The 25,099-nt window shown below is 38.7% G+C and overlaps 1 protein-coding gene across 4 annotated transcripts in view; it reads right to left on the bottom strand.

Moving 5' to 3' along the window:
• Positions 1-25,099, bottom strand: part of ATG10 (autophagy related 10) — a 230,474-nt gene that overhangs the window by 5,991 nt on the left and 199,384 nt on the right. The window contains exons 6-9 of one of the 4 annotated variants that reach the window (XR_014296608.1): positions 4,928-5,025; positions 4,144-4,259; positions 1,545-3,819; positions 12-175 (exon numbers count right to left, since the gene is read on the bottom strand). Coding sequence is in view for 1 of the 4 variants with exons in the window: in XM_082652615.1 (XP_082508741.1) it covers positions 3,782-3,819; positions 4,144-4,259; positions 4,928-5,025 (252 nt within the window). In the remaining 3 variants the exon portion in view is untranslated. Of the gene's footprint in view, positions 1-11; positions 176-456; positions 3,820-4,143; positions 4,260-4,927; positions 5,026-25,099 lie in introns of those variants that run through there. The other 3 variants (XR_014296609.1, XR_014296610.1, XM_082652615.1) reach the window with 3 other exon arrangements.

Here is a 25,099-nt window from a genome sequence, read left to right as displayed (position 1 = left end):
ACTCTACTCACATTCCTCTTCTGTGACTCTTCCCTGGTGCTTGCTTTCCACACCTCCGCTACAACACACGACGTGCCATCAATCTTCTCCTTGTCTGTCTTCTCCACTGGACTGGGGCATTCGTATGAGCCGGGTCAGGGCTCTCGGTCTGCTGCCCCTGCCACCCAGCCTAGGGCTCAGCACACAAGAGGAACTCAGTAAGTATCTGCTGAAGTGAATCTTTGCATATTCTTACTCTCAGATTTTAATCCCCCCAAAACTCCAACTCACTGGAATATCAGCTCTCTGAATTATGTAAGAACTAGTTTTTCTTTGTTTTTTTTTTTAACATCTTTATTGGAGTATAATTGCTTTACAGTGGTGTGTTAGTTTCTGCTGTATAACAAATTGAATCCGCTATACATATACATATATCCCCATATCTCCTCCCCCTTGCGTCTCCCTCCCACCCTCCCTATCCCACCCCTCTAGGTGGTCACAAAGCACCGAGCTGATCTCCCTGTGCTATGCGGCTGCTTCCCACTAGCTGTTTTACATTTGGTAGTGTATATATGTCCATGCCACTCTCTCACTTCGTCCCAGCTTACCCTTCCCCCTCCCCATGTCCTCAAGTCCATTCTCTACGTCTGTGTCTTTATTCCTGTCCTGCCCCTAGGTTCTTCAGAACTTTTTTTTTTTAGATTCCATATATATGTGAAGAACTAGTTTTGATAATGCAGATCTCTGTTTCCTAATATCTTTAGAGTATTAAGAAAAACTATACCTATCTTGGGAGAAATGGATGCAAAAACCCACTTCTGACTTTTTTTTCCTCCTTATCTTATACATATTGGGTGGGGGGTGGTAGTTTCATTTTTTTAACCTCCAGATTGTAGGCTAGTACCTGATGATCAGCACACCCTCTGACTCTTCCATGGTTACTCAAAGAACTAGCCCACACACTCGGGTCCCCAGACTGAAAGCTTTCCCTGGATCACTTACGAGGGGCAGACAGCAACCCTTCCTGAATGCCACCTTACAACATACCCAAAAAAGTGGCTCAAGAAGTTACTTATTATCCATCAAATCAGAGTGAAAAGGAGATAGTTAAATGCTTCTATGAATAAGTACAGGGATAACAAAGGGAGAGGTCCAACACGGGGGGCTGTGGTGGTCAGAGATGGCTTTGTAAAGAGTGGATCACATATAGCGGGTTGAGAATTGGGCAGAGAGATGGGGAGGGAAACACTTCCAGGTGAGAACCAGCATGAGGGACAGTCAGGCTGTGGGCAGAGAAGGCGCCCGACCAGGAGCCCATTCGCCTGGGGAGAAGTCAGGCCCAAACTGAGGTGGGAAGGAGCAGGCATGTGCCTCGACGGCAGCAGGGCAGATTACCCTCTCCCGCTGACTCCGTGAGGCACTGTGTTAGTTATGCAGCGCATTCAGACTCTGTGCCCTTGTTAGGTGAGTGGGATTGATATTAACGGACTTTTTAAAACAGAAGTGGTAACACTAACGGAGATTAAGAAAATTAGCTCAAGCCATGCAGCTAGTAGCAAACCAACCTCACAGTCCAGCTCCCTAGACTTCTCCCAATTTCACAGACCCAAGAGTCAGGTGGGCCTCACAAGTCACATGGCTGAGCTTCCTCATGGTGCAGATGAAGACTCTGAGGACCAAAGAGGTGAAATGGTTTTTCCAAGACCACACAAAAGCAGAGTTTAGGAGACTGACTTGTAGCAGCTTTAACCAGTCTTGTTCCTCACTGAAGGGGCTTTGCATTGTATTGGCTGGAGAGGAAACCCCGAAGAAGAAAAATCCTCATGTTGCAGAGAAAGAACTGTTACTTTGACAAAACAAAATATTTTCTAATTTTATGACAGTTGGGATAACAGTCTGTTATTTAACTGTATTCTTAAAAAAGGGAAATTTTTATCAACCAAAAATTAAAAGTTTAAGTGAAAAAAATTCTGAAAAAAATAGAGCTGCTTGAGGAGAAGCATCTGTCTGGGGAGGGTGGTCTCTACAACCTACAGGAGCTCTTCAGAACTTTGTTCTGCCACTGGTGAGTTTTTAGGTCTTCATCAATCAGGGAATTAAAAAAAATTAACTTAAAAAAAAGAAACTAGGGCTTCCCTGGTGGTGCAGTTGTTGAGAATCCACCTGCCAATGCAAGGGACATGGGTTCAAGCTCTGGTCTGGGAAGATCCCACATGCCGCAGAGCAACTAAGCCCATGCACCACAACTACTGAGCCTGCACTCTAGAGCCTGCAAGCCACAACTACTGAGCCCATGTGCTGCAACTACTGAAGCCCGCCTGCCTAGAGCCTGTGCTCCGCAACAACAGAAGCCACTGCAATGAGAAGCCCGCACACCGCAAAGAAGAGTAGCCCCCGCTCGTGGCAACTAGAGAAAGTCCACGCACAGCAACGAAGACCCAACACAGCCAAAAATAAATAAATTTATAAAAAAAAGAAAAGACACTACACACTGCCCCCAAACTGACAGACTACTATCATCTCAGAATCTGTTCAAAAAGGATAACTAGTACTTCCAGACGAGTACATCATCCAGATGACACATTATTACAATTTTTTTTTTACCCTAGAAATGACATGGCTTGAGAAATGACTTGCTGAGAAATCTGTGTTTACATTAGGGAGAGTCGGGGGTGGGAGGTGGAAATCCCTTGCAGAAGCTGAAAAGATGTTAAGTGGTAAATACCAAAATGCCCAACAAGCATGTAAGCAGGCTCTCATCCCAGCAAGAATATGTGCAGCTCAGCGTTTTAAAATTTGCTTTTAGCTTTTCCAGCAGTTTGATTAACCCTTTCTCTACTTCTGTTCCCTTCGTGAGAGTACAGCCCTTAACCTAGAGACTCACAGGGCTGTCGCTGTCCTCTGCTATTCGCCAGCAGATAATCCCCTCATCCTAACTGCTTCTCCAAAGTAGGCCGCCTCTCCAAATGCCTCCTAGACTTCCTTGCTATACAGATTCTCGGGGCAAGGTCCGGGCAATGTTAGGAAGTAAGTCCATCTTGCAGGAGCTATGCACAGAATTGGAAAAGACCTACTGGGAGACCAAAGCAACACAAATAAATGCCACTTGAAAGGTACATCCAGACCAGAACTTCTTCAGGAGCATGTGCATCAGAATCACCCCAGAGGGGCTGTTCCAGCAGGTGGCCCCAGCGTCTGTAATTGTAAAAGATCCTCAAGTGACTCTAAAGTGCATCCCCCACTGACAGACACTAATCTAGATGCTCTAAAGAGTCAGTTACATTTTTCTCTTAGTTTAAGACCCTAGCAAGTTAAAATGAAAAACAAAACAGGCAACCCCAAACCGAAAATTCTATGGTTCATCTTAATATCTTACTGACTATTAAACTTATTGACAGCCTAGGTGAATGACAACCAAATATAAGAAAGGTGACCATTTAATGAATATTTGCATAATACTTTACCGTATTTTCTCATACACTAAGGCTCTCATGTGCTTCACACAGCAACCCTGTGAGGTAGCTTGTTATTCTCAAATTAAAGGTGAAGAGAATGAGTCTCAGAGACATGAGGGAACGACCTGGAAGTGCCCTGATGATGTCAGTATTTCTATTACCAAGTTAGATTCCTTTTTTGCTATTTATAGTGATTTGTGTCTTTGCAGTGTGTCTTCTAAACATAGAGTACATCAGTTGCTGCAGACATTTGCTTCCAAGGGGAAAAAAATCCACGTCAAAATCTCGGTGATCTGAATCTCACACCATATTGGTCCCATTAAAACCAGGGACGGCCACGTAAACTCTCAGGGTTCTTCTAAGCTCTTTGGCTCAATAGAAGAATCTGAAGAACAAGAACAAAACAAAAGCCAAGAAAATAAAAGAAGGTTAACTGAGCAGTAAAGACTTGTTTCAAGAATATCAATTCTAAAATAAAACCACTCAGCTCTGTGGTTGGGTGAGTGTTATTATAGCAAAGCCAAAAGCTTCCTAAATGAGTGGGTGCTGATTGGTTGGAAAACTAAACAAACAAGTCAGTGCCCAGTCCGTTAAAGATGAAAGCAGACTTAATACACGGTGGTGCCAGCAGGGACGACATATCCAAGTGCAGAAGAGACACCAGGATCTTTGCAACAGTGAAACATGCAGCGCAGGCTTCTCTTTTTACCTTGTCTGTCGACATTTCCTTCATCCTGAAAGGCTGCTCTGGCGTAACTCAGAGGCAGATTCAGCCCGACAGCTGGCCCTACCATGCTCAGCCATGACGTGATGTAGTTGACATTCCTGGGAAACAAGTGAAACACAGAAAACTGTTTCCATTGTAGTTGTTTGAGTGGTAGAAAATCAGTTACCAACAATCATAGAAATGAGGCTTTCTTCAAAGACGTGCGCTCAGCACCTGGAACCTCAGCATTTCCAAATGCCAGCCCATTGCTTAACAGGGACTCGAGGGCCAAAGAGGCTGAGGATCCATCCCTCACTAAAGCAGTTAAAGGGAAGGTCAAGGCACTGGGGCTCCTGACTTCCCTCGATGATTCCAAGTTGATGCAATTGACAACATTAGCTAAGGTAGCAGAGTGCAGTTAAGTGCATGGCTTGGAGGCAAAAGTGCCTGGGTTCAAATGCCAGTTCTACTGCTTAACTAGGTGTGTGACCTTAGCCCAGTCATTTAGCCCCTCTGTGCTTTAGCCTCCTCCTCTGCAAACTGGGCAAAATAATGGTCCTTAGCTCGGAGGGGTGTTACAGGAATCCAGTGCTTTACTATATCCGAAATACTTAGAACAGTGCCTAGCACACAGTAAAAAAAAAAAAAAAAAAAAATCAATAAATGTTAGCCATTACTATTATTACAAAGAATATTTCTTTTTTAGCTTAGCTTTTAGAATCACATAAAAAGATTTACACTTTTAAAATAAGAGTGAAAGCCAATGTAGCTTGATGGTGTTTCTTACCTATTGATTTTCTGAGAATTCTTTAACACAGGAGTCATGAATTCATTCGTCTTGCAGGGATGAAGTACAAAAAAGGGTTGTCCAAGTATCGGATGCTCCTGTAAGAATCAGAGTTGGCCCAGGATTGCCAGCTTAAGTTACCTTGAAAAAGTTAAAATCCATAATCTGGTTTACTCCTTTAAGATAAAGGTTTGTTTTAAATTTCAAGTTATAAAATTAAGATACAGATTGATTTCTATTTTGAAATATAATTCATGACCCAAACATGAGAAAAAGTTGGTGAGAAGAAACTATCGACACTCAATACAAGCTGCAAATACATTTATCAGTTCCCTCTAACTGTTCTTTAGCTAGTGTTTCCTTTGGCCTATAATTATTCTTCAGTTTTAACTCAAGGATATCCATGAAGTCCAGGAGCCTGACCATCTGAACAATGCATTTCATTCATCTCTTTGTCAATGGTAAGGGGACCAAAATCATTCACATATTTTCTTACATAAATTTTGTCAACATGTTAATTGTTTCAGGCATAACTGCATCCAGTGCCAGTGGGCACATGTCCAGTGAGTAGACGGGATAGGTGGTGGTGTGGAAGAAGGGACCAGCTGGCACTATTTAAATTGCACTGCTTCTGTCTGTCTGTTTGTCTCTCCCTGAGTTTCTCTGTTTATCTATGTCTCTCCTTCTGTCTCCCCCAAGCCTACGGGGTTGTTTCTGTAAGTTCAAAGTCCATAAGACGGAACTCCACTGCCTTTATGAGAGAATGACTGGATGTAAGATACAGGTCAGACTGCTGCCAAGTTAGGGATGTGAACATAATTTGGCAAGCATTGGGGAGCCCTAGAAGGTTTCTATATAGTGAGTGATCTATGCAGAAATTCTACCAATGCAAAAACAATTATTGTTGATAAATTTATCAATTGCTTACATTGTGCATTAGCCATTATGCCAGAGATTGCAAACCCAAATGCTGCTATGATCTGAATGTTTGTGTTCCCACAAATTCATACACTGAAATCCTAATGCCCAGTGTGATGGTATTAGGAGGTAGGGCCTTTGGGAAGTGCTTAGGTCATGAGGGTGGAGCCCTCATGATGAGATTAATGCCTTTATAAAAGAGGCTCCAGAGGGCTAGCTTGCCCCTTTCTGCCATGTGAGGACACAGAGACCTAAACCTGGTCTCAGACTTCCAGCCTCCAGAACCGTAAGAAATAACTTTCTGTTGTATATCAACTACCCAATCTGTGTTATTTTGCTATAGCCGCCCAAAGAGACCAAGACAACTACCTATGAAGACCAGACAGGTGACCCGAAGGGGTGAGGCCAATTAACTACACCAGCAGGTGACAAGGACTGTGGGGACCTGGAGAGCCCAGCAGAGTCTGTGCTTGCCACTCTGCTTCAGCCAGCTGTGCCATGTGGGGTGCAGGCTTGGTGTGCAAGGTCTTCCCATTTGTCAAAATAACCTAGAAATCCAGATTTTTATGCAAAACCCCCTAAATTTAAATATGGGCACAATTTTTTAAAAACATGGTGTGGGCCAAATAAAACAAGCCTGTAGGCTGGATCTCGACTAGGGGCTGCCTAGCTTCTTCTCCTGGCTTCTTCTCTTCTCAGTCAGTCCAAGGAGAAGCTGAACTCAGAGCTGTCCATGGGAAGAATTGTATCCTGCTGCCTCCACTGTCCAACCCTAAAACATTCATGGCTGTGCACAAGTGAACACACCCAACCATAAGAAATGGGAGGAATAGTTCCATTTGTATGGGTGACATTGGGCATGGAGATGCATGTGTTTGTGAGCACGCGTGTGCGCGTGTGGTGAGGGCTGAGCTATCCACTGGGAGTAGGTTGGAGTATGTCTCCCTGAGTGCCACCTCTGGATGTCTCTGCCCAGGGTCCTGATTCTCACACAGAGCTTGAGCTCCCATCTCCTGCTCTCTCCCTACCCCTCATTTCTGTCCCTAACCAGACGCTGGGGTCACAGCCCCAGATGTGTTATGCTTATCACAAGTCCTCTTGTCCAACTTGACTCTGGCTCCCCTTACCTGCCTTAAACTAATATTTTATTAATTCATCACATATCTAGTGATCATCTCTTATGTGTCTTCCAGGAATAGTTCTGGATCTAGTTACAGAGATCACTATTTCTAAGATAAACCAAGTCCCTGATCCCATGGAACTTACATTCCAGTGCAGGAGACAGCCAATAAACACATAGAACAAATAAGTAAACAGGATAATCTAGATAATAGTAAGTGCTATGAATAAAACAAAACAGGGTAATGTGATTTTGGAGGAACTCTGGTAATAATTTCGATTTGGTGAAAGGGAAGCCCTTACTGAAGAGGTGATCTTTAAAAAGAGATCAGAATGGCAAGAAAAACCCAACCGTGCAGAGAAACTTGATGGATACAGAAGACCATAAAGGGAAATGAGTATGGGAAATGTACACAGGAAATGTGAAAGAATTTTAGAATCATCCTGGACTAAAATAATTATTGCTTATAGAGCTGAGATTTAAAAGGTTAAATTTAGTCTAAATTCTTTTTGGATTACTTGTGTAGTAAACACTGGAAAGAATGAAGAGCAGGAACCAAATCTGTGAAGACATGTTACCTTCTTTAATAAAATGAAACCTAGACCTCCAAGGATGGCATTACATGGAACACTCATGAAGGGGAGAGTCAGCTCAGCCATGCCTCCACTCCTCCAGGACTCACCCTCCCCTTGGCAGCCCTTGTTTCCCATGGCCACTCTCACGCTCATGGGGAAACTCCCCCAACTTTAAACACTTGAGCCCAAGTTTCCTGTAGCTGAGGTGGAATGGACTAGTCAAACAAGACTCTTCTGAAAGCCTGGGAATACTGAAAGGGTAACAGAACACTAAGCAACAGGGCTCTAAAAGATCCAGAGTGTTACAATACTGGGGCTCCCAGGCCCATTTGAGTCATGGGGGACACTAGGAAGAGATCTTGGCTGGGCTTTCCCTTTCTGGCCTGCATGGTGGGTGGAAGCACTCACAACCACTATGCAAGAGTGTCCTCCAAGGATCTTAACCCCTAATAATTCAGTCTCCTTGAGGAGATGGTAACTCTCATGAGGAATGGCTTCATCATATAGACAAGACCTTGCCTCTTCCTTACAGGTCTGTGGCCTAACGTTTACAAGACCTCAGAAGAATAACCACATCAGAGTATAACATACATCTGAGAGTTACAGACACACTTAAAGTTCAGGGGTCCATTTTCTAAGCAGATGTCGGCCCATGTCACATTGTAGCTCTGCTTATTGGATGCTCCTTAGTAAAGACTTGGACTTCATGTCTACAAGTCATCTTTTGCTCACTCCATATAGCAAGTAGATAAGAGCAGGCTTGGGATCTGTAGTTAAGACTTAAGTTCTGCTCCACTACTCAGTAGCTGTGAGCTTTGAGGCAAACCACTTAATCATTTCATGTCTCTGTTTCCTTATCTGATAACTGGGACTAATGATAGTATCTACCTCATAGACTGACTGTGTTACTTCAATGAAAAAATGCCAGAAAACTGTTCAAAACAGTGCCTGGCATATATAATAAGCACTTAGTTGGCTATTATTATTAAACCCATTGTTATCTAAACAGACAAGGATAGTAGCACTCAGGCATCCAGAATATGGTCTTATAATACCCTATAACAAAGTCCAATTTCAATATGTAAAAACAAAAAGCTCCTATAGAGTTATGCAGCACAGGAAAAATATCACTGACCAGTGTCTAAATGTTTAGGAACATTTGACAACTGCTTATAACCAAGGGCAAGAAAACTCTAAATTACTAAAAAGTCTATGTACAATATATATGGCAATTAGAATTATCAATATATTGGTATTCAGGACAAATTAATGGAAAATAATTTAAAGAATTTAAATTAAAATACAAGTTCAGGCACTTCAAAAACCCTTCAGTAATCTACAGCATTTTAATATTCATTTTTCCTCAAACAAAATAAAAACAGTTATATTAGCATTTAAGGTTATATTCTAATAAAATGCATGGTAATGCTTATGTGAAACACTTTTTTAAATAATAGGGACTTTCATGCCTTAGAAGAGCTTTTAGATCAGCTTGGACAGTTCTTTAATACAGGTTTGGCGACATTAAAAAAAATTCTTTGTCTTTTATTATGTTAAGAACTTATATTTATATAATTAGATAGAATATATTTAAAGCAACGACTGCCTTTAAAAATCAAATGTTTAAATTGTATTTTAAACATGAAAATTATATTGTTTTGGTAAGATGCGTTGGTTTAAAAAAGCCAAGCTATGAGATGTTGATCTCCTTACAATAGGAATTATAATAAGGGACATTTGTGTAATCTCTTGAGAAAAGTTTTATAAATAAATAACAATAGGAGTAGACTTCTAGCTATAGCAGAATGATATAGAGGTCAACAAATTTCCTTGAAAAACAAGTTTAAAACTGAACAAAATTGTCCAAAAAAACCCACTTCTGGGATATGGAAATCAACCAAAGGCAAATAAAAAATTTGGTAAGTGTTTAACTCATGAAAAGCTGCTAGAACCTCAAGTCAGACACAGAGAGAGTCTTCAGCCTTCTTGCCTAGAAATACTCTCATACTCTCCCCGACCTCCACCTGGCTCCTCAACAGGGAAGTTTTATGGGAGTGGAGCTGGCCATGAGAATCAGTAGCTGTGCTGCTAGCAGGGCTGACTTGATTTCCAACAGTCAAAGAAAACTACTGCCCGGTGGCATTAGCAACAGAATCTAATAGGGAGATCTTGGAGGTGAGACAGTTGTAGAAGGGCTAGGTAAGTTCTCCAGGTATTCTGGGCTGATGGGAACTAAGCACATGTTCAGGGGAGGTACAAGAAGGCCTGATGAAAAGTAAAAGCTGATGACAACTTGAACATTAACTGAAATTTGGATGTGCTCCCAACCCACACACATCCATGAACAAATGAGGGAAGGCTTATAGGCCTGAGGTATATAAGCACAACCTCTGTCCAATCACTGGCTAACCAGCAAGGTATGCAGATAGAGCTGGTGACCCTGTGGAAGTCAGGCAAAAACATGAAAATAAGAATGAAAGACAAAATAGAGACATGAATGGCCACACTTACAGAGTAGGCAAATTCTGCAGGTAAAACCTAGGAAAGCTACTAAAACAAACAAACAAAAACAACAGCAACAATAACAAAGAGACAACCCTCAGGGGAAAATATAGGAATCCAGAATTGCTACAATATATTACCTAAATTGTCTAGTTTTCAAAGAAATTTATGAGACAGGCAAAGAAACAGAAAAGATACACACAAAGGGAAAAAAATCTATTAATAAAAACTGACTCTGAGTGGGCCTGGTTATCAGATTTACATAGAATTCAAAGCAGCTATTATAAATTTGTTTGAAGAATTAAAGAAAACTATATTTAAAGAGTTAAAAGGGGAAAATTATGATAATGACTCTGCAAATAGGTAATCTCAATCAAAGAACACAAACTATAAAAAGAACCAAATAAAAGTTTGGAGTTGGAAAGTACAATACAGATATAAAAAATTCACTAGATGGATTCAGCAGTAGATATGAGATGGCAATAAAAAGAATTAATGATTTTGAAGATATGTTAATAGAAATTATTCAATCTGAAGGGAAAAATAAAAATGAAGAAAAAAGAACAAAGCCTCAGAGACCTGTGGGACAATACCAAGCATACCAGCATAGCCGTAGTAGGAGTCTGAGAAGGAAAGGAGAGAGAAAAGGGCAGGCAAAATGTTTGAAGAAATACTGGCTGAAAAGTTCTAAACTTTGATGAAAAACATTTAAGCTACAGATACAAGCAGCTCAACAAACCCTAAGTAGAAACACAAAAATCCACACCTAGCCACATCATAGTCAAATGGCCGAAAGCCAAAGACAGGAGAAAATCTTAAAAGTAGCAAAGAGAGCAAGAACTCATCACATAAAGAGGAATAAGAATACAATAATGGCTGGCTTCTCATAGCAGCAGACAGACATATTCAAGTCCTGGGGAAAAAAAACCCTAGAACTGTCAATCAAGAATTCTATATCCAGCAAAACTGTCCTTCAAAAAGGAAGGTAATGTAAATACATTCTCAAGGAACAGACTGAGAGAATTCCTTGCTAGTTGACTTGCCTATAAGATATACTAAAGGAAGTCCTTCAGGCAATAATACCAGAGGGTATTAGTGAGATACCAGAGGGTAACTCAAATCCACAGGAAAAAATAAAAAGCATCATAAATGGTAAACATAAAAAATGAGCTAAGTATATTTTCTTCTCTTAATTACTTTGACATAGGATTATATAAGCAAAAATTATAATACTGTAGTGTTGGGTTTATAACATACATAAATGTAATATACATGACAATAATAGCACAAAGGAAGGGAGGAGATAAAACTATATGGAACAAAGTTACTGTATTTTAGCCAAATTAAGTCAGTACTAACTTGTGCTCCTGCCATTAGAATGTTAGTAAAGGTATTGTTTTTGAGAGCATTTAGAACTCAAAAGGTCCTTCTTGTTGTTAAATAAATCCTTTAAGTATGTTATTAATCAAAGTTAGCCTTGTGACTTGAGCCAATACTATTTTTTTCAGTCACATTCAATGAGCTTATCCTGTAAGCCAAGCAATTTGTATTCAGACAAAGTAAGGTAGAGAATTTACAAATAATTTGAGGCATTTGATCAGTGTAGACAATCTGGATAATATTCTTCAAAAGCCTTTTTTCTGCAATGGAGATTTTTTAAGGTTTACACTATCAGGAAGGATTATCTGCATTTTCTACTTTCTCCTTCAGACAGCCAGAATCAGAGATAAAAGCATCTTTACTTGGTTTAGGAATTATGTGTTGGAGTTAAAAAAATCTAAAATCCTACACCTTATTTGTTTAACATACCATTTTCAGAAATGGAAGAACATCAAAACTGTCAGGATCGCTTTAGTGACATTTCTTAGATCAATTCAGAAGGTAAATTTGTGTGAAAGTGCTACCATCTGCTGTCAGTACTAATGAACTGATGCAAATCTGCGCTGGGAAAAATGTCAGTGTGTAAATGCAGGCAGCCAATGAACTGTGTTAGGCTTACAACTCAATAAACACTTCTACTGGAACAAAGTTCTGCTAAATGGTTTTCCGTGAAAGTAGAAATGATGGGTCAGATTTCTATCTCTGTAACTCCAGAGGAGTTATAGTGGCACATTCTCTTATGAAATTTAATTTAGCACAATCTCTTATGAAATTTAATTTAGCAATGGTTAAATGTCTCATAAAATAAGTCTGACATGAATACTGTGAATTGGTTTCAGAACTATTAGATATGACTATCATAAGGAAATGATAATACTGCACCTTCATTCTTACATCTCATAAATATGATGAGTTACTTGGTTCATTTCTTAATTTTCTTGGCTCTCCAGGACGGCACAAATATAATTTCACGTGCTAAGCTTTCATCCAGTTTCACATTCCAGACTGATCAAATTTGCCTTCCACTCGGGGCACATGCCTTAGAAATGGAGAAGGGTATCTCCCTCATCCTGCCTCCTCAGGCTAGGAAAGGAAAATGGCCACTGAGCACCTACAGTATCAGGCACTGTACTAAGAGCTTTGCAGGGGTCCCCTTTCCCAATAACTCTGAGATAGGCTTTATTACTGCCACTTTGGAGAACAAGTTCCAAGAGATTATGCCTTACAGTCATCCAAGTGAGCATCCAAAGTGCATGCTCATACACCGTACCTCCTCATTCCATTGACCAGAGCTGGTGTCAAGGATCGTCCCTGGTTTTAATCCTCTCCAGTCCACTTCTTTAAAAATATATATTTTCAAATTTCAAATTAATGTATTTTCATAAAAATTATAAGCAATACATGGAGAGTTCAGAAAATACAGAAAAGAACAATGAATAAAAACAGAATTATCTAAAACTGCCCAACTCAGATTTATTCCATTTGGTGAATTCCCTTTCAGATCTTTTATACACATGTTTATAGTTTTCTGTTGCTTTTTATTGACTGAACAGATATTTATCGAGTGCCTACTATGTGCCAGTCCCATCATATGTGTCTTTTGTCAATCAGTCCTTTGTCTTCTGTTTTACTAATTTCTGCACTTATTTTTATTATTTCCTTTCATATAATTTGTTTGGTTTTCTTATTCATTTATATCAGTTCTTTAGTATCTTTTGAGGATATTGATTCTTTTCATTTATTCAACCACCATTGTGAGCCATGCACTGGGTCAAATGTTAGTAATACAATGGTACATAAACAGATTACCCTTGCTCTCATAAAAGTTGCTGAAACAGTCAAAACATTGTTTATTTCCAGATTGTCATTAAATTATTTTCATGATGATTTAGATATGAAATGTATTATTAAATAATTAAATCAATAATTTTTCTCCTTTGTTATTTCTTTTATCATTTTTATGTTTAAAAAATCCTCTTCATAAGTCAGAAAGAGAAAAACAAATATCATATATTAACACATATATGTGGAATCTAGAAAAATGGTACAGATGAACCTATTTGCAGGGCAGGAATAGAAACTCAGACAGACATAGAGAACTGATGTGTGGATACAGGGTTGGAAGGGGAGGGTGGGATGAATTGGGAGATTAGGTTTGACATAAATATACTACCGTGTATAAAATAGATAGGTAGTGGGAACTTGCTGTAGAGCACAGGGAGCTCAGCTAGGTGCTCTCTGATGACCTAGATGGGTGGGATGGGGGGGGAGGTCCAAGAAGGAGGGGATAAATGTATACATAGAGCTGATTCACTTCACTGTACAGCAGAAACTAACACAACATTGTAAAAGCAACTATACTCCAATAAAAAAAATAATCCTCTTCAGAATCAGAAAACCAGATATTTACCTATATTTATGTACAGTTTATCATGACACTTCTTGCTGTTCCCCGAACACAATGCTTTTTCTTACCTCCAGACTTTTGAACATGCTGTTCTCTCTGCCGGGAACACCCTCCCCAACCCCCCTCACCTACTAATGTCCTTTTCTTCCCTACAGATCTCAGCTTTCTTTTACCCCAACCCTGTATCAGGTTCCCTCCCTCTGTGTTCCCACTGCACCCATGCTTAAGCCCACTGCTTAATTCCTCACTGTTCTGTATAGGACATTGACTGTTTACAGGAGTCCTCCTCTACTATAATTTCTTGAGGGCAGAAGAAATATTCTGATTACTATTTTAATCTCAGCATCCAGGACAGTGCGTTTCATCTAGTAGGCACTCAACAATAATTTGTGGAATTACTGCATAGAAAAAGACATCCTACTATGCCAAAGTAAATTATTACTGGCACACGCAGCCTGTTCCATAAAGGGGAATATTTGTGCAGGAATCACCAATGGCCTCCACGAAAGAGACCAAACCATTCTCTCTCCTTGGCACAAAACCAGGGGCAGCACCTCCTGTACATTTATAAGAGTCCCCAGATAAGAAATTCAATACCTGTTTTCTGAAATATTTCCTCCAAAGTGTACCTAAGAACAAAGGAGAGTTTGAGGGTATGGTTAGGAATAACTCTCTATGTAAAAAACTTATGTCTACTATACAATATATTCTAAAATCTACTGGTTTCTACATAAAAATAATATCTTTCATTATCATTTTAAAAAACTGATGCAAGATGCATATTTTAGTTCTGTGAATTAGCCTTCCCTCTGCCATGCCACCCTATTCCCCTAAGGTTTGTTACTCAGACTTAGAAGCAGATCAAATACTACTAAAATATGTAATAAACTCATGCCTGTCTACTTAACTCACTCCTTCATTACTTCATGCAATTTTTGCTCATGCATTCAATAAACAGCACTGAATACCTAATGTGGGTAAGACTCTATGCTAAACATTCGTCCATCTAGCCATCCACCTCCCCACTCATTTATTCAACGAATATTTATGGAGCCTGTTCTATGTACCAGGCACTGTTCTAGGCACTGGAAATATAAGTACACTCAAGACAGAAGCAAAATCTGCTTTCACAGAGGTTACTTTTAGTTTGAAGTACTAGAAAGATATAAAACAACATCCTATTATCTCAACTCCTAAGGTTTACAGTCAGTTACATGCCCAGGACTGAAAGTCCCAGATCGCACCTCAAGGGCAGAGAGTTCCAAAGGTAAAGTAAGTTTGTCACTACTCACTTCCCTTCCCTTAGGATTTCTAAACAGAATGGAAAAGCAGATCCCCAGGGAGAATAGCAGTGTCACCTGGTCTAATGATGGGAGATGAATAATAGGACTTGTGACCAGTAACAAGAAAAGCTGGCAAGAGAGACGCCCTCGGTGGGAGGGATTTTTTTTTTTTCATCATTTGGAAAGAAGGCATGGGGAGGCTTCACACTCCACAGAAAACTGTGTAGGTGATCACAGTGGCACTAGCATAGAATGAGATGCTCCCCACTGTAGGATGGAGGGTTTCCTAAGGAAGACATATAAGTACCTGAGGCCATAGAGGAGCTCACCAGTAAACTAAAGGAAAACCACGATGCACAGGTGGCCAAGCCTGAGACCCCACACGTGGAAAGAAGGCTTGTTCCCTGGAATGATACTCATGGTATCCAGGTATCATGATATCCTGATGCCTGGAACTCAACTACTATTTTCACCCAGCAGAGCTAATGCTTATTGTAGTTGTGCGATTCCTATAATTCTATGTTGAGTGCTCTGCAATGGGAAACACCAAACTGAACACAGGGTGTATAAATCTCCATGAGCTGAGAGCGACCTTGAGTCAAAAGAAATACGTCATCTCCTCTCCTCATTTCTCCCCATGCTCCTGTTAGGACAGCTGCAATGCAAGGATTACAGAAATCACTATAATACACAACATTTAAAAGACACAAACCCAGGAATATAGGAACTCAGAGAAAGAAAAGGTCAGTTTTGTCTGGGAGGAGGAGCGAGTAGCAAAGATTTCCTGAAGATGTGGTATTTAACCTGGTCCAAACCCTAAAGGATGGGCAGGGCTTGGAGCAGGGGAAGAGTATGGCAGTAGAATTGAAGACAGAAAGAGGCTTCTCTAAGTTTAATGGGAAGGGAGTTAAGTGAGAGGCACAGAGACTTCCATCTTTTGAGTAAGACTAACAAGTTTGGTAAACTGAAGAAGAAAAAAAAATGCCTTTTTGTTTGTTTGTTTGTTTTGTTTTTTTGGTATGTTGTTAAATGATTGAGGTAATCCCTGTAAGTTCCAAAGTATTTGCTGGAAATAATCAACACCTACACAAGACAAAGAAGGTTTGAAGTTCGAGCAATCCTCTCTTATAGTTTTGAAAAAAAGGGAAAAAGGGGGTAAAGAAGATATACCCTGGTACACATTTTTACCCCTAATAAGTGCATGAGGATATAGTTAGAAAGACAGTGAGAAAATATTTAAGAAAAAAAATATGTGGAAAGAAATGAAAGTCATGCCGAAGTACTCAAGAAAGGTCCCCACCAGCTATGCTTTGCTCTAGCTGTACCTGTTGACATTTTGTGGCCAGTTAATTGGGAATAAAATTCTAGTGGTGTTTGGAAAGGTGGATTTAAAAAAAAATAGTTCCTCAAATTCATATGTTGCACAGAAGCCACTAGGCTTCCTAGAAGTTTTTTTTTTTTTTCTTTTTTTTGCGGTATGCGGGCCTCTCACTGTTGTGGCCTCTCCCATTGCGGAGCACAGGCTCTGGACGCGCAGGCTCAGCGGCCATGGCTCACGGGCCCAGCCGCTCCACGGCATAGTGGGATCTTCCCGGACCGGGGCACGAACCCGTGTCCCCTGCATCGGCAGGCAGACTCTCAACCACTGTGCCACCAAGGAAGCCCGGCTTCCTAGAATTTTTATTAAAAATTACAGACACCAGAGCAACAGTCCTTAGATACGACCTCTTCTGCTAACAAAAACTTTCTTTTCATGGCTCCAGAGGAAGTCCAGAAACTAATTCTCCCACCCCTGCATAAATCTACAAAGGGCTCCCTCCTTGGGCTGCTGACAGTCCCAACTGCGACTCCTGGATTAGAGAGCAGAGTTTTAATATATTTATAGAGTCTATACATGGGTTGTTGCTTTAAGCAACACCATTAATATGCCAGAACTCTGCATTCTCAAACTTATTCACTTATCAATTTGTTGTACATAATTTAATCTTTCTGTATTTTGATATGCAAAATGGAAATAGCACTGCTGATACTTCACAGGGTGAAAGGAGATAACCAACAAGATGATTATAAAGCTTGCTGGGGGAAAAAAGAGCTTATGTAAATGTCTATTAATTAAACAGGAATGGCTGCACAACTAGGTCAGGCATGATGATAAGACAGAACAACCAACCCCAGCCATCAGCATCAAAAGGAAGAAATGAGCATTTAATGCTAATAGCACTTGTTGGTTGCATTTTATAAAGAATATTAAATTGTAATATTCTGTAACATAACATGGAATAGCATATTTCAGACCATACTCAAATAATTCTTTGATAGAACATAAACTTATTAGAGACAACAGCCAAAAACAAAAACAAAAACACAAGCCAATTACTAATGAAGAACTTGCAAAAAGCTAATCAAAGCTCTCATCCAGAGAAAATGAGAAAATCTGAGCTCAGAATGATTTTGTATATTGATGAGATTTTATACAGCACCACAGAAAGAAAAATAAAGCAGCTTTAAATGAAGACAAAAAGGACTTTAAGTCTCTGTTAAAAAGCCTTGTTATGGTCCATATCAATGTTTTTATTAAAATGTTCTGTTCGGGTGGAAACATCCATTTTTAAAAAGTACCTGATGGGTGGTGTTGGCAGTAGAGGACACACTCGGTTTCCTGTCTCTCTGGTCAAATCCCTGAGTTGTGGGAGGGTCACACAGAAGAGCCTTCATTCAGCCTCCACCCTTTTTGTACAAATCTGCTCAGAGAGGTGGCTTATCCACCTCTCTGGCACTCAGAAATTATGGAGTCAAGACTCATGTCCAGATTCAAGAATAGAACTTAGTCTTTCTCTACCAACACCAAGCCTACTGAGACTAAATGCGGCACTTGAGCATGAAACAACTTGCAGGCATTACATTTATTCTATTTTTGTCTTAAAGGAAAACAATAGGGAGCTTGTGCTTTCCAAGCATTAATTCTTCTTTTTTTTTTTCCCTTCCACTACGTTACATAACGGTGACAATTTTTGGCTAAGTTTATTTCTGGGATACTCACTAAAACAGTGACACCACTTTAGATTATGTTGGGGTATAATAAAGTGGTGAATCAGCAATTAGAAAAGTCAAGGATTTTCAAGAACAAACTCACAAAACAGCCTAATTTATTGGTAACCAGATATTAATGTCTAGCAACTATCACATAGGAAGATGTTTTATGAGCAACACAAAATAAAATAGCAGTCTGTTAGTATAATTACTCTTTAGGATGATGCCAAATAGAATTTTAAAGTAACAGAACAACATACAGATTAATCTTTAAGATGATTTTTTAAAATACCACAATGCTTCTCTTTATGTAAATATAATCAACATAAGTTTCTAACAAAACACCCCAGTTTACAGCTAACAGGTATTTCCTTCCTGACTCTTACCCAGTTTTGATAATGAAAATATTCTTTTTATACCCAGAAGCAGATTCCTAGTGATTTCTTTAAGTTAAAATCAGTTTTTCTCTTTAGAAGTGCTCTAGAAAGAGAGTCTATGAAGAAAATTCCTAAGGATGTGATAAACCCATTATAAAATCTGTTACTCATCTAATAATGAAAAATGTTAGGTAAAGATTGGACCAGTAAAAATTTAGCTACAATGAGATACTCCCCCAGTTTTTAGACTATTAGTCATTTGAAACCAGGAAACAAAAACAATGCTACTAATAGGCTACAGTATTAAGAAATCATATTCTTCTATATAAAATATAATCATGGATTTTCTTTCAGGTAATAATTATATCCTGGTATTTTGCAAACAAGTGTTAGAAAGAGGAATAAGCTGATACATATGGGCAAGAATGGCAGTTTCTTATATTTAAAGATATTTTCTTAAAATATAAGCAACTTAATAATGTCAGGAGTAAAAAAATGTACACTCTAATCCTATTTCCTGACCAAACATTTCTCCATAGTAACTTCTGTCAGAATCCTAAAAACTGATTTTTATACTTTGGATCTAGTTCTGTATTTTCTAGACACTAAAGTCTAGGACACAAGAAAGAGTCTAAAGTCGAAAAAGAAAATCAGTAGCAGCAAATACAGAGGGTTTCCACATGAACTCAGGAGTGAACCCTGATTTAAAGGCTGAGCTCTGAGCTCACCATTATTTTTTTTTAAATTTTTTAATTTAATTTAATTTAATTTTTATACAGCAGTTTCTTATTAGTCATCAGTTTTATACACGTCAGTGTATACATGTCAATCCCAATCTCCCAACTCATCACACCCCACCCCCACCACCACCACTTTCCCTCCTTGGTGTCCATACGTTTCTTCTCTACATCTGTGTCTCTATTTCTGCCCTGCAAACCGGTTCGTCTGTACCATTTTTCTAGGTTCCACATATATGCATTAATATACGATATTTGTTTTTCTCTTTCTGACATACTGCACTCTGTATGACAGTCTCTAGATTCATCCACTTCTCAACAAATGACCCAATTTCGTTCCTTTTTATGGCTGAGTAATATTCCATTGTATATATGTACCACTTCTTCTTTATCCATTTGTCTGTCGATGGGCATTTAGGTTGCATCCATGACCTGGCTATTGTAAACAGTGCTGCAATGAACATTGGGGTGCATGTGTCTTTTTGAATCATGGTTTTCTCGGAGTATATTCCCAGGAGTGGAATTGCTGGATCATATGGTGATTCTGTTTTTAGTTTTCTAAGGAGCCTCCATACTATTCTCCACAGTGGCTGTATCAATTTACATTCCCACCAACAGTGCAAGAGGGTTCCCTTTTCTCCACACCTTCTCCAGCATTTGCTGTTTGTAGATTTTCTGATGATGCCCATTCTAACTGGTGTGAGGTGATACCTCATTGTAGTTTTGATTTGCATTTCTCTAATAATTAGTGAGGTTGAACAGCTTTTCATGTGCTTCTTGGCCATCTGTATGTCTTCTTTGGAGAAATGTCTATTTAGGTCTTCTGCCCATTTTTGGATTGGGTTGTTTGTTTTTTTAATACTGAGCTGCATGGGCTGTTTATATATTTTGGAGATTAATCCTTGGTCTGTTGATTCATTTGCAAATATTTTCTCCCATTCTGAAAGTTGTCTTTTCGTCTTGTTTGTAGTTTCCTTTGCTGTGCAAAAGCTTTTAAGTTTCATTAGGTCCCATTTGTTTATTTTTGGTTTTATTTCCATTATTCTACTAGGTGGATCAAAAAAGATCTTGCTGTGATTTATGTCAAAGAGTGTTCTTCCTATATTTTCCGCTAAGAGTTTTATAGCGTCCAGTCTTACATTTAGGTCTCTAATCCATTTTGAGTTTATTTTTGTGTATGGTGTTAGGGAGTGTTCTAATTTCATTCTTTTACATGTAGCTGTCCAGTATTCCCAGCATTTCTGTTTTCATTTCTAATTTTATTGAGAGACTGTCTTTTCTCCATTGTATATCCTTGCCTCCTTTGTCATAGATTAGTTGACCATAGGTGCGTGGGTTTATCTCTGGGCTTTCTATCCTGTTCCATTGATCTATATTTCTGTTTTTGTGCCAGTACCATACTGTCTTGATTACTGTAGCTTTGTTGTACAGTCTGAAGTCAGGGAGTCTGATTCCTCCAGCTCTGTTTTTTTCCCTCAAGACTGCTTTGGTTATTCAGGGACTTTTGTGTCTCCATACAAATTTTTAGATATTTTTGTTCTAGTTCTGTAAAGAATGCCGTTGGTAATTTGACAGAGATTGCATTGAACCTGTAGATTCTTTGGGTAGTATAGTCATTTTCATAATATTGATTCTTCCAATCCAAGAACATGGTATATCTTTCCATCTGTGGTATCATTTTTAATTTCTTTCATCAGTGTCTTATAGTTTTCTGCATACAGGTCTTTTGTCTCCCTAGGTAGGTTTATTTCTAGGTATTTTATTCTTTTTGTTGCAGTGGTAAATGGGAGTGTTTCCTTAATTTCTCTTTTAGATTTTTCATCATTAGTGTATAGGAATGCAAGAGATTTTCTGTGCATTAATTTTGTATCCTGCAACCTTACCAAATTCATTGGTTAGCTCTAGTAGTTTTCTGGTGGCATCTTTAGGATTCTCTCTGTATAGTATCGTGTCATCTACAAACAGTGACAGTTTTACTTCTTCTTTTCCGATTTGTATTCCTTTTATTTCTTTTTCTTCTATGATTGCCATGGCTAGGACTTCCAAAATTATGTAGAATAATAGTGGCAAGAGTGGACATCTTTGTCTTGTTCCTGATCTTAGAGGAAATGATTTCAGTTTTTCTCCATTGAGAATGATGTTTGCTGTGGGTTTTTCGTGTATGGCCTTTATTATGTTGAGGTAGGTTCCCTCTATGCCCACGTTCTGGAGAGTTTTTATCATAAATGGGTGTTGAATTTTGTCAGAAGCTTTTTCTGCCTCTATTGAGATGATCATATGGTTTTTATTCTTCAGTTTGTTAATATGGTGTAACACACTGATTGATTTGCATATATTGAAGAATCCTTGCATTCCTGAGATAAACCCCACTTGATCACGGTGTATGATCCTTTTAATGTGCTGTTGGATTCTGTTTGCTAGTATTTTGTTGAGGATTTTTGCATCTATGTTCATCAGTGATACTGGCCTGTAATTTTCTTTTTTTGTAGTATCTTTGTCTGGTTTTGGTATCAGGGTGATGGTGGCCTCATAGAATGAATTTGGGAGTGTTCCTTCCTCTGCAATTTTTTGGAAGAGTTTGAGAAGGATGGGTGTTAGCTCTTCTCTAAATGTTTGATAGCATTCGCCTGTGAAGCCATCTGGTCCTGCACTCTTGTTTGTTGGAAGATTTTTAATCACAGTTTAAATTTCATTACTTGTGATTGGTCTGTTCATATTTTCTATTTCTTCCTGGTTCAGTTGTGGAAGGTTATACCTTTTTAAGAATTTGTCCATTTCTTCCAGGTTGTCCACTTTATTGGCATAGAGTTGCTTGTAGTAGTGTCTTAGGATGCTTTGTATTTCTGTGTTGACTGTTGTAACTTCTCTTTTTTCATTTCTAATTTTATTGATTTGAGTCCTCTCCCTCTTTTTCTTGATGAGTCTGGCTAATGGTTTATCAATTTTGTTTATCTTCTCAAAGAACCAGCTTTTCATTTTACTGATCTTTGCTATTGTTTTCTTTGTTTCTATTTCATTTATTTCTGCTCTGATCTTTATGATTTCTTTCCTTCTACTAACTTTGGGTTTTGTTTGTTCTTCTTTCTCTAGTTCCCTTAGGTGTAACGTTAGATTGTGTATTTGAGATTTTTCTTGTTTCTTGAGGTTGGCTTGTATTGCTGTAAACTTCCCTCTTAGAACTGTTTTTGCTGCATCCCATAGGTTTTGGATCATCGTGTTTTCATTGTCATTTGTCTCTAGGTATATTTTGATTTCCTCTTTGATTTCTTCAGTGATCTCTTGGTTATTTAGTTACATATTGTTTAGCCTCCATGTGTTTGTGTTTTTTACATTTTTTTCCCTGTAATTGATTTCTAACCTCATAGCATGTGGTCAGATAAGATGCTTGATACGATTTCAATTTTCTTAAATTTACTGAAGCTTGATTTGTGACCCAAGATGTGATCTATCCTGGAGAATGTTCCGTGTGCACTTGAGAAAAAAGTGTAATCTGCTGTTTTTGGATGGAATGTCCTATAAATATCAATTAAGTCTACCTGGTCTATTGTGTCATTTAAACCTTGTGTTTCCTTATTAATTTTCTGTTTGGATGATCTGTCAACTGGTGTAAGTGAGGTGTTAAAGTCCCCCACTATTATTGTGTCACTGTCAATTTCATCTTTTATAGCTGTTAGCAGTTGCCTTATGTATTGAGGTGCTCCTATGTTGGGTGCATATATATTTATAATTGTTGAATCTTCTTCTTGGATTGATTCCTTGATCATTATGTAGTGCCCTTCCTTGTCTCTTGTAACATTTTTTATTTTAAAGTCTATTTTATCTGATATGAGTATTACTACTCCAGCTTTCTTTTGATTTCCATTTGCATGGAGTATCTTTTTCCATCCCCTCACTTTCAGTCTGTATGTGTCCCTAGTTCTGAAGTGGGTCTCTTGTAGACAGCATATAGGTGGGTCTTGTTTTTGTATCCATTCAGCAAGCCTGTGTCTTTTGGTTGGAGCATTTAATCCATTCACGTTTAAGGTAATTATCGATATGTATGTTCCTATTACCACTTTCATAATTGTTATGGGTTTGGTTTTGTAGGTCCGTTTCTTCTCTAGTGTTTCCCACTTAGAGAAGTTCCTTTAGCATTTGTTGGAGAGCTGGTTTGGTGGTGCTGAATTCTCTTAGCTTTTGCTTGTCTGTAAAGCTTTGATTTCTCCATCGAATCTGAATGAGATCTTTGCCGGGTAGAATAATCTTGGTTGTAGGTTCTTCCCTTTCATCACCTTAAGTATATCATGCCACTCCCTTCTTGCTTGTAGAGTTTCTGCTGAAAAATCAGCTTTTAACCTTATGGGAGTTCCCTTGTATGTTATTTGTCACTTTTCCCTTGTTGCTTTCAATAATTTTTCTTTGCTTTTAATTTCTGTCAATTTGATTACTATGTGTCTCAGCATGTTTCTCCTTGGGTTTATCCTGCCTGGGACTCTCTGCACTTCCTGGACTTGGGTGGCTATTTCCTTTCCCATGTTAGGGAAGTTTTCGATTATAATCTCTTCATATATTTTCTTGGGTTGTTTCTCTCTTTCTTCTGCTTCTGGGACCCCTATAATGTGAATGTTGTTCCATTTAATGTTGTCCCAGAGGTCTCTTAGGCTGTCTTCATTTCTTTCCATTCTTTTTTCTTTATTCTGTTCAGTGGCAGTGAATTCCACCATTCTGTCTTCCAGGTCACTTATCCATTCTTCTGCCTCAGTTATTCTGCTATTGATTCCTTCTAGTGTATTTTTCATTTCAGTTATTGTATTCTTCATCTCTGTTTGTTTGTTCTTTAATTCCTCTAGGTCTTTGTTCTTTAATTCTTCTAGGTCTTTGCATCTTCTCGATCTTTGCCTCCATTCTTTTTCTGAGGTCCTGTATCATCTTCAGTATCATTATTCTGAATTCTTTTTCTGGAAGGTTGCCTATCTCCACTTCATTTAGTTGTCTTTCTGTGATTTCATCTTGTTCCTTCATCTGGTACACAACCCTCTGCCTTTTCATCTTGTCTATCTTTCTGTGAATGTGGTTTTTTTCCAAAGCCTGCAGGATTGTAATTCTTCTTGCTTCTGCTGTCTGCCCTCTATCTGAGCTCACCATTATTTTCTCCCCATTGCCTTTCAGACCAGCAAAGTCAATAAATCTCATGATTGCTTCAGACTAGGTCATCCTTGAGTTCTATTTTTCCTTCCTCTTAAAGGTTGATTTCTTTCCAATTTTATTGATATCTACCTACCCACCTATCTATCTTTCATAGTTATGTACACAGTGAATATATAATTTTATGATTCAATTTTCCTTTTACCTCTCAACATTATTTCATATATGCTTTCCTATATTTTGCATAATCCTCATAATTTTCTTTTTAGCTACATAACATTTCATCTGGCGAATATATCATAATAGATATTCCACTGTGAGACATTTAGATTATTTTCCAGGTTTATATTGTTATAAATTGTGTGTGTGTGTGTGTGTGTGTGTGTATAATAAAGTTTCAGGAATGAGTAGAAACAGTGGGGATATTTACATGGCTGTTAATCTATATTATCACTTTTCCCTCCATAATGATTAAACTAATTTATATTGCCACCAATGCAAATTGCTTGACTACTCCCTCACTGCTTCAAGTAGCACTGTCAATGTTACAAATTAAAACATCCTTTGAAATATTTCACAAAAACATCACACAGACTCTACAAAGACTCTAAGCAACTAGCTTAGGCTTCATGCCACTTTTGACTTGGCCATAGGATGCAACCCTTGGGAATGACTGACTCGATTCAGGAGAACATATGGAAGAAGGCTTAGGACTCAGG

This window comes from Grampus griseus (genome assembly GCF_964374135.1).
Source record: "Grampus griseus genome assembly, chromosome: 3".
Lineage (NCBI taxonomy): Eukaryota > Metazoa > Chordata > Mammalia > Artiodactyla > Delphinidae > Grampus > Grampus griseus.
Note: the sequence above shows the minus strand (reverse complement) of the source record. Positions and strands in the feature narration are given on the sequence as shown.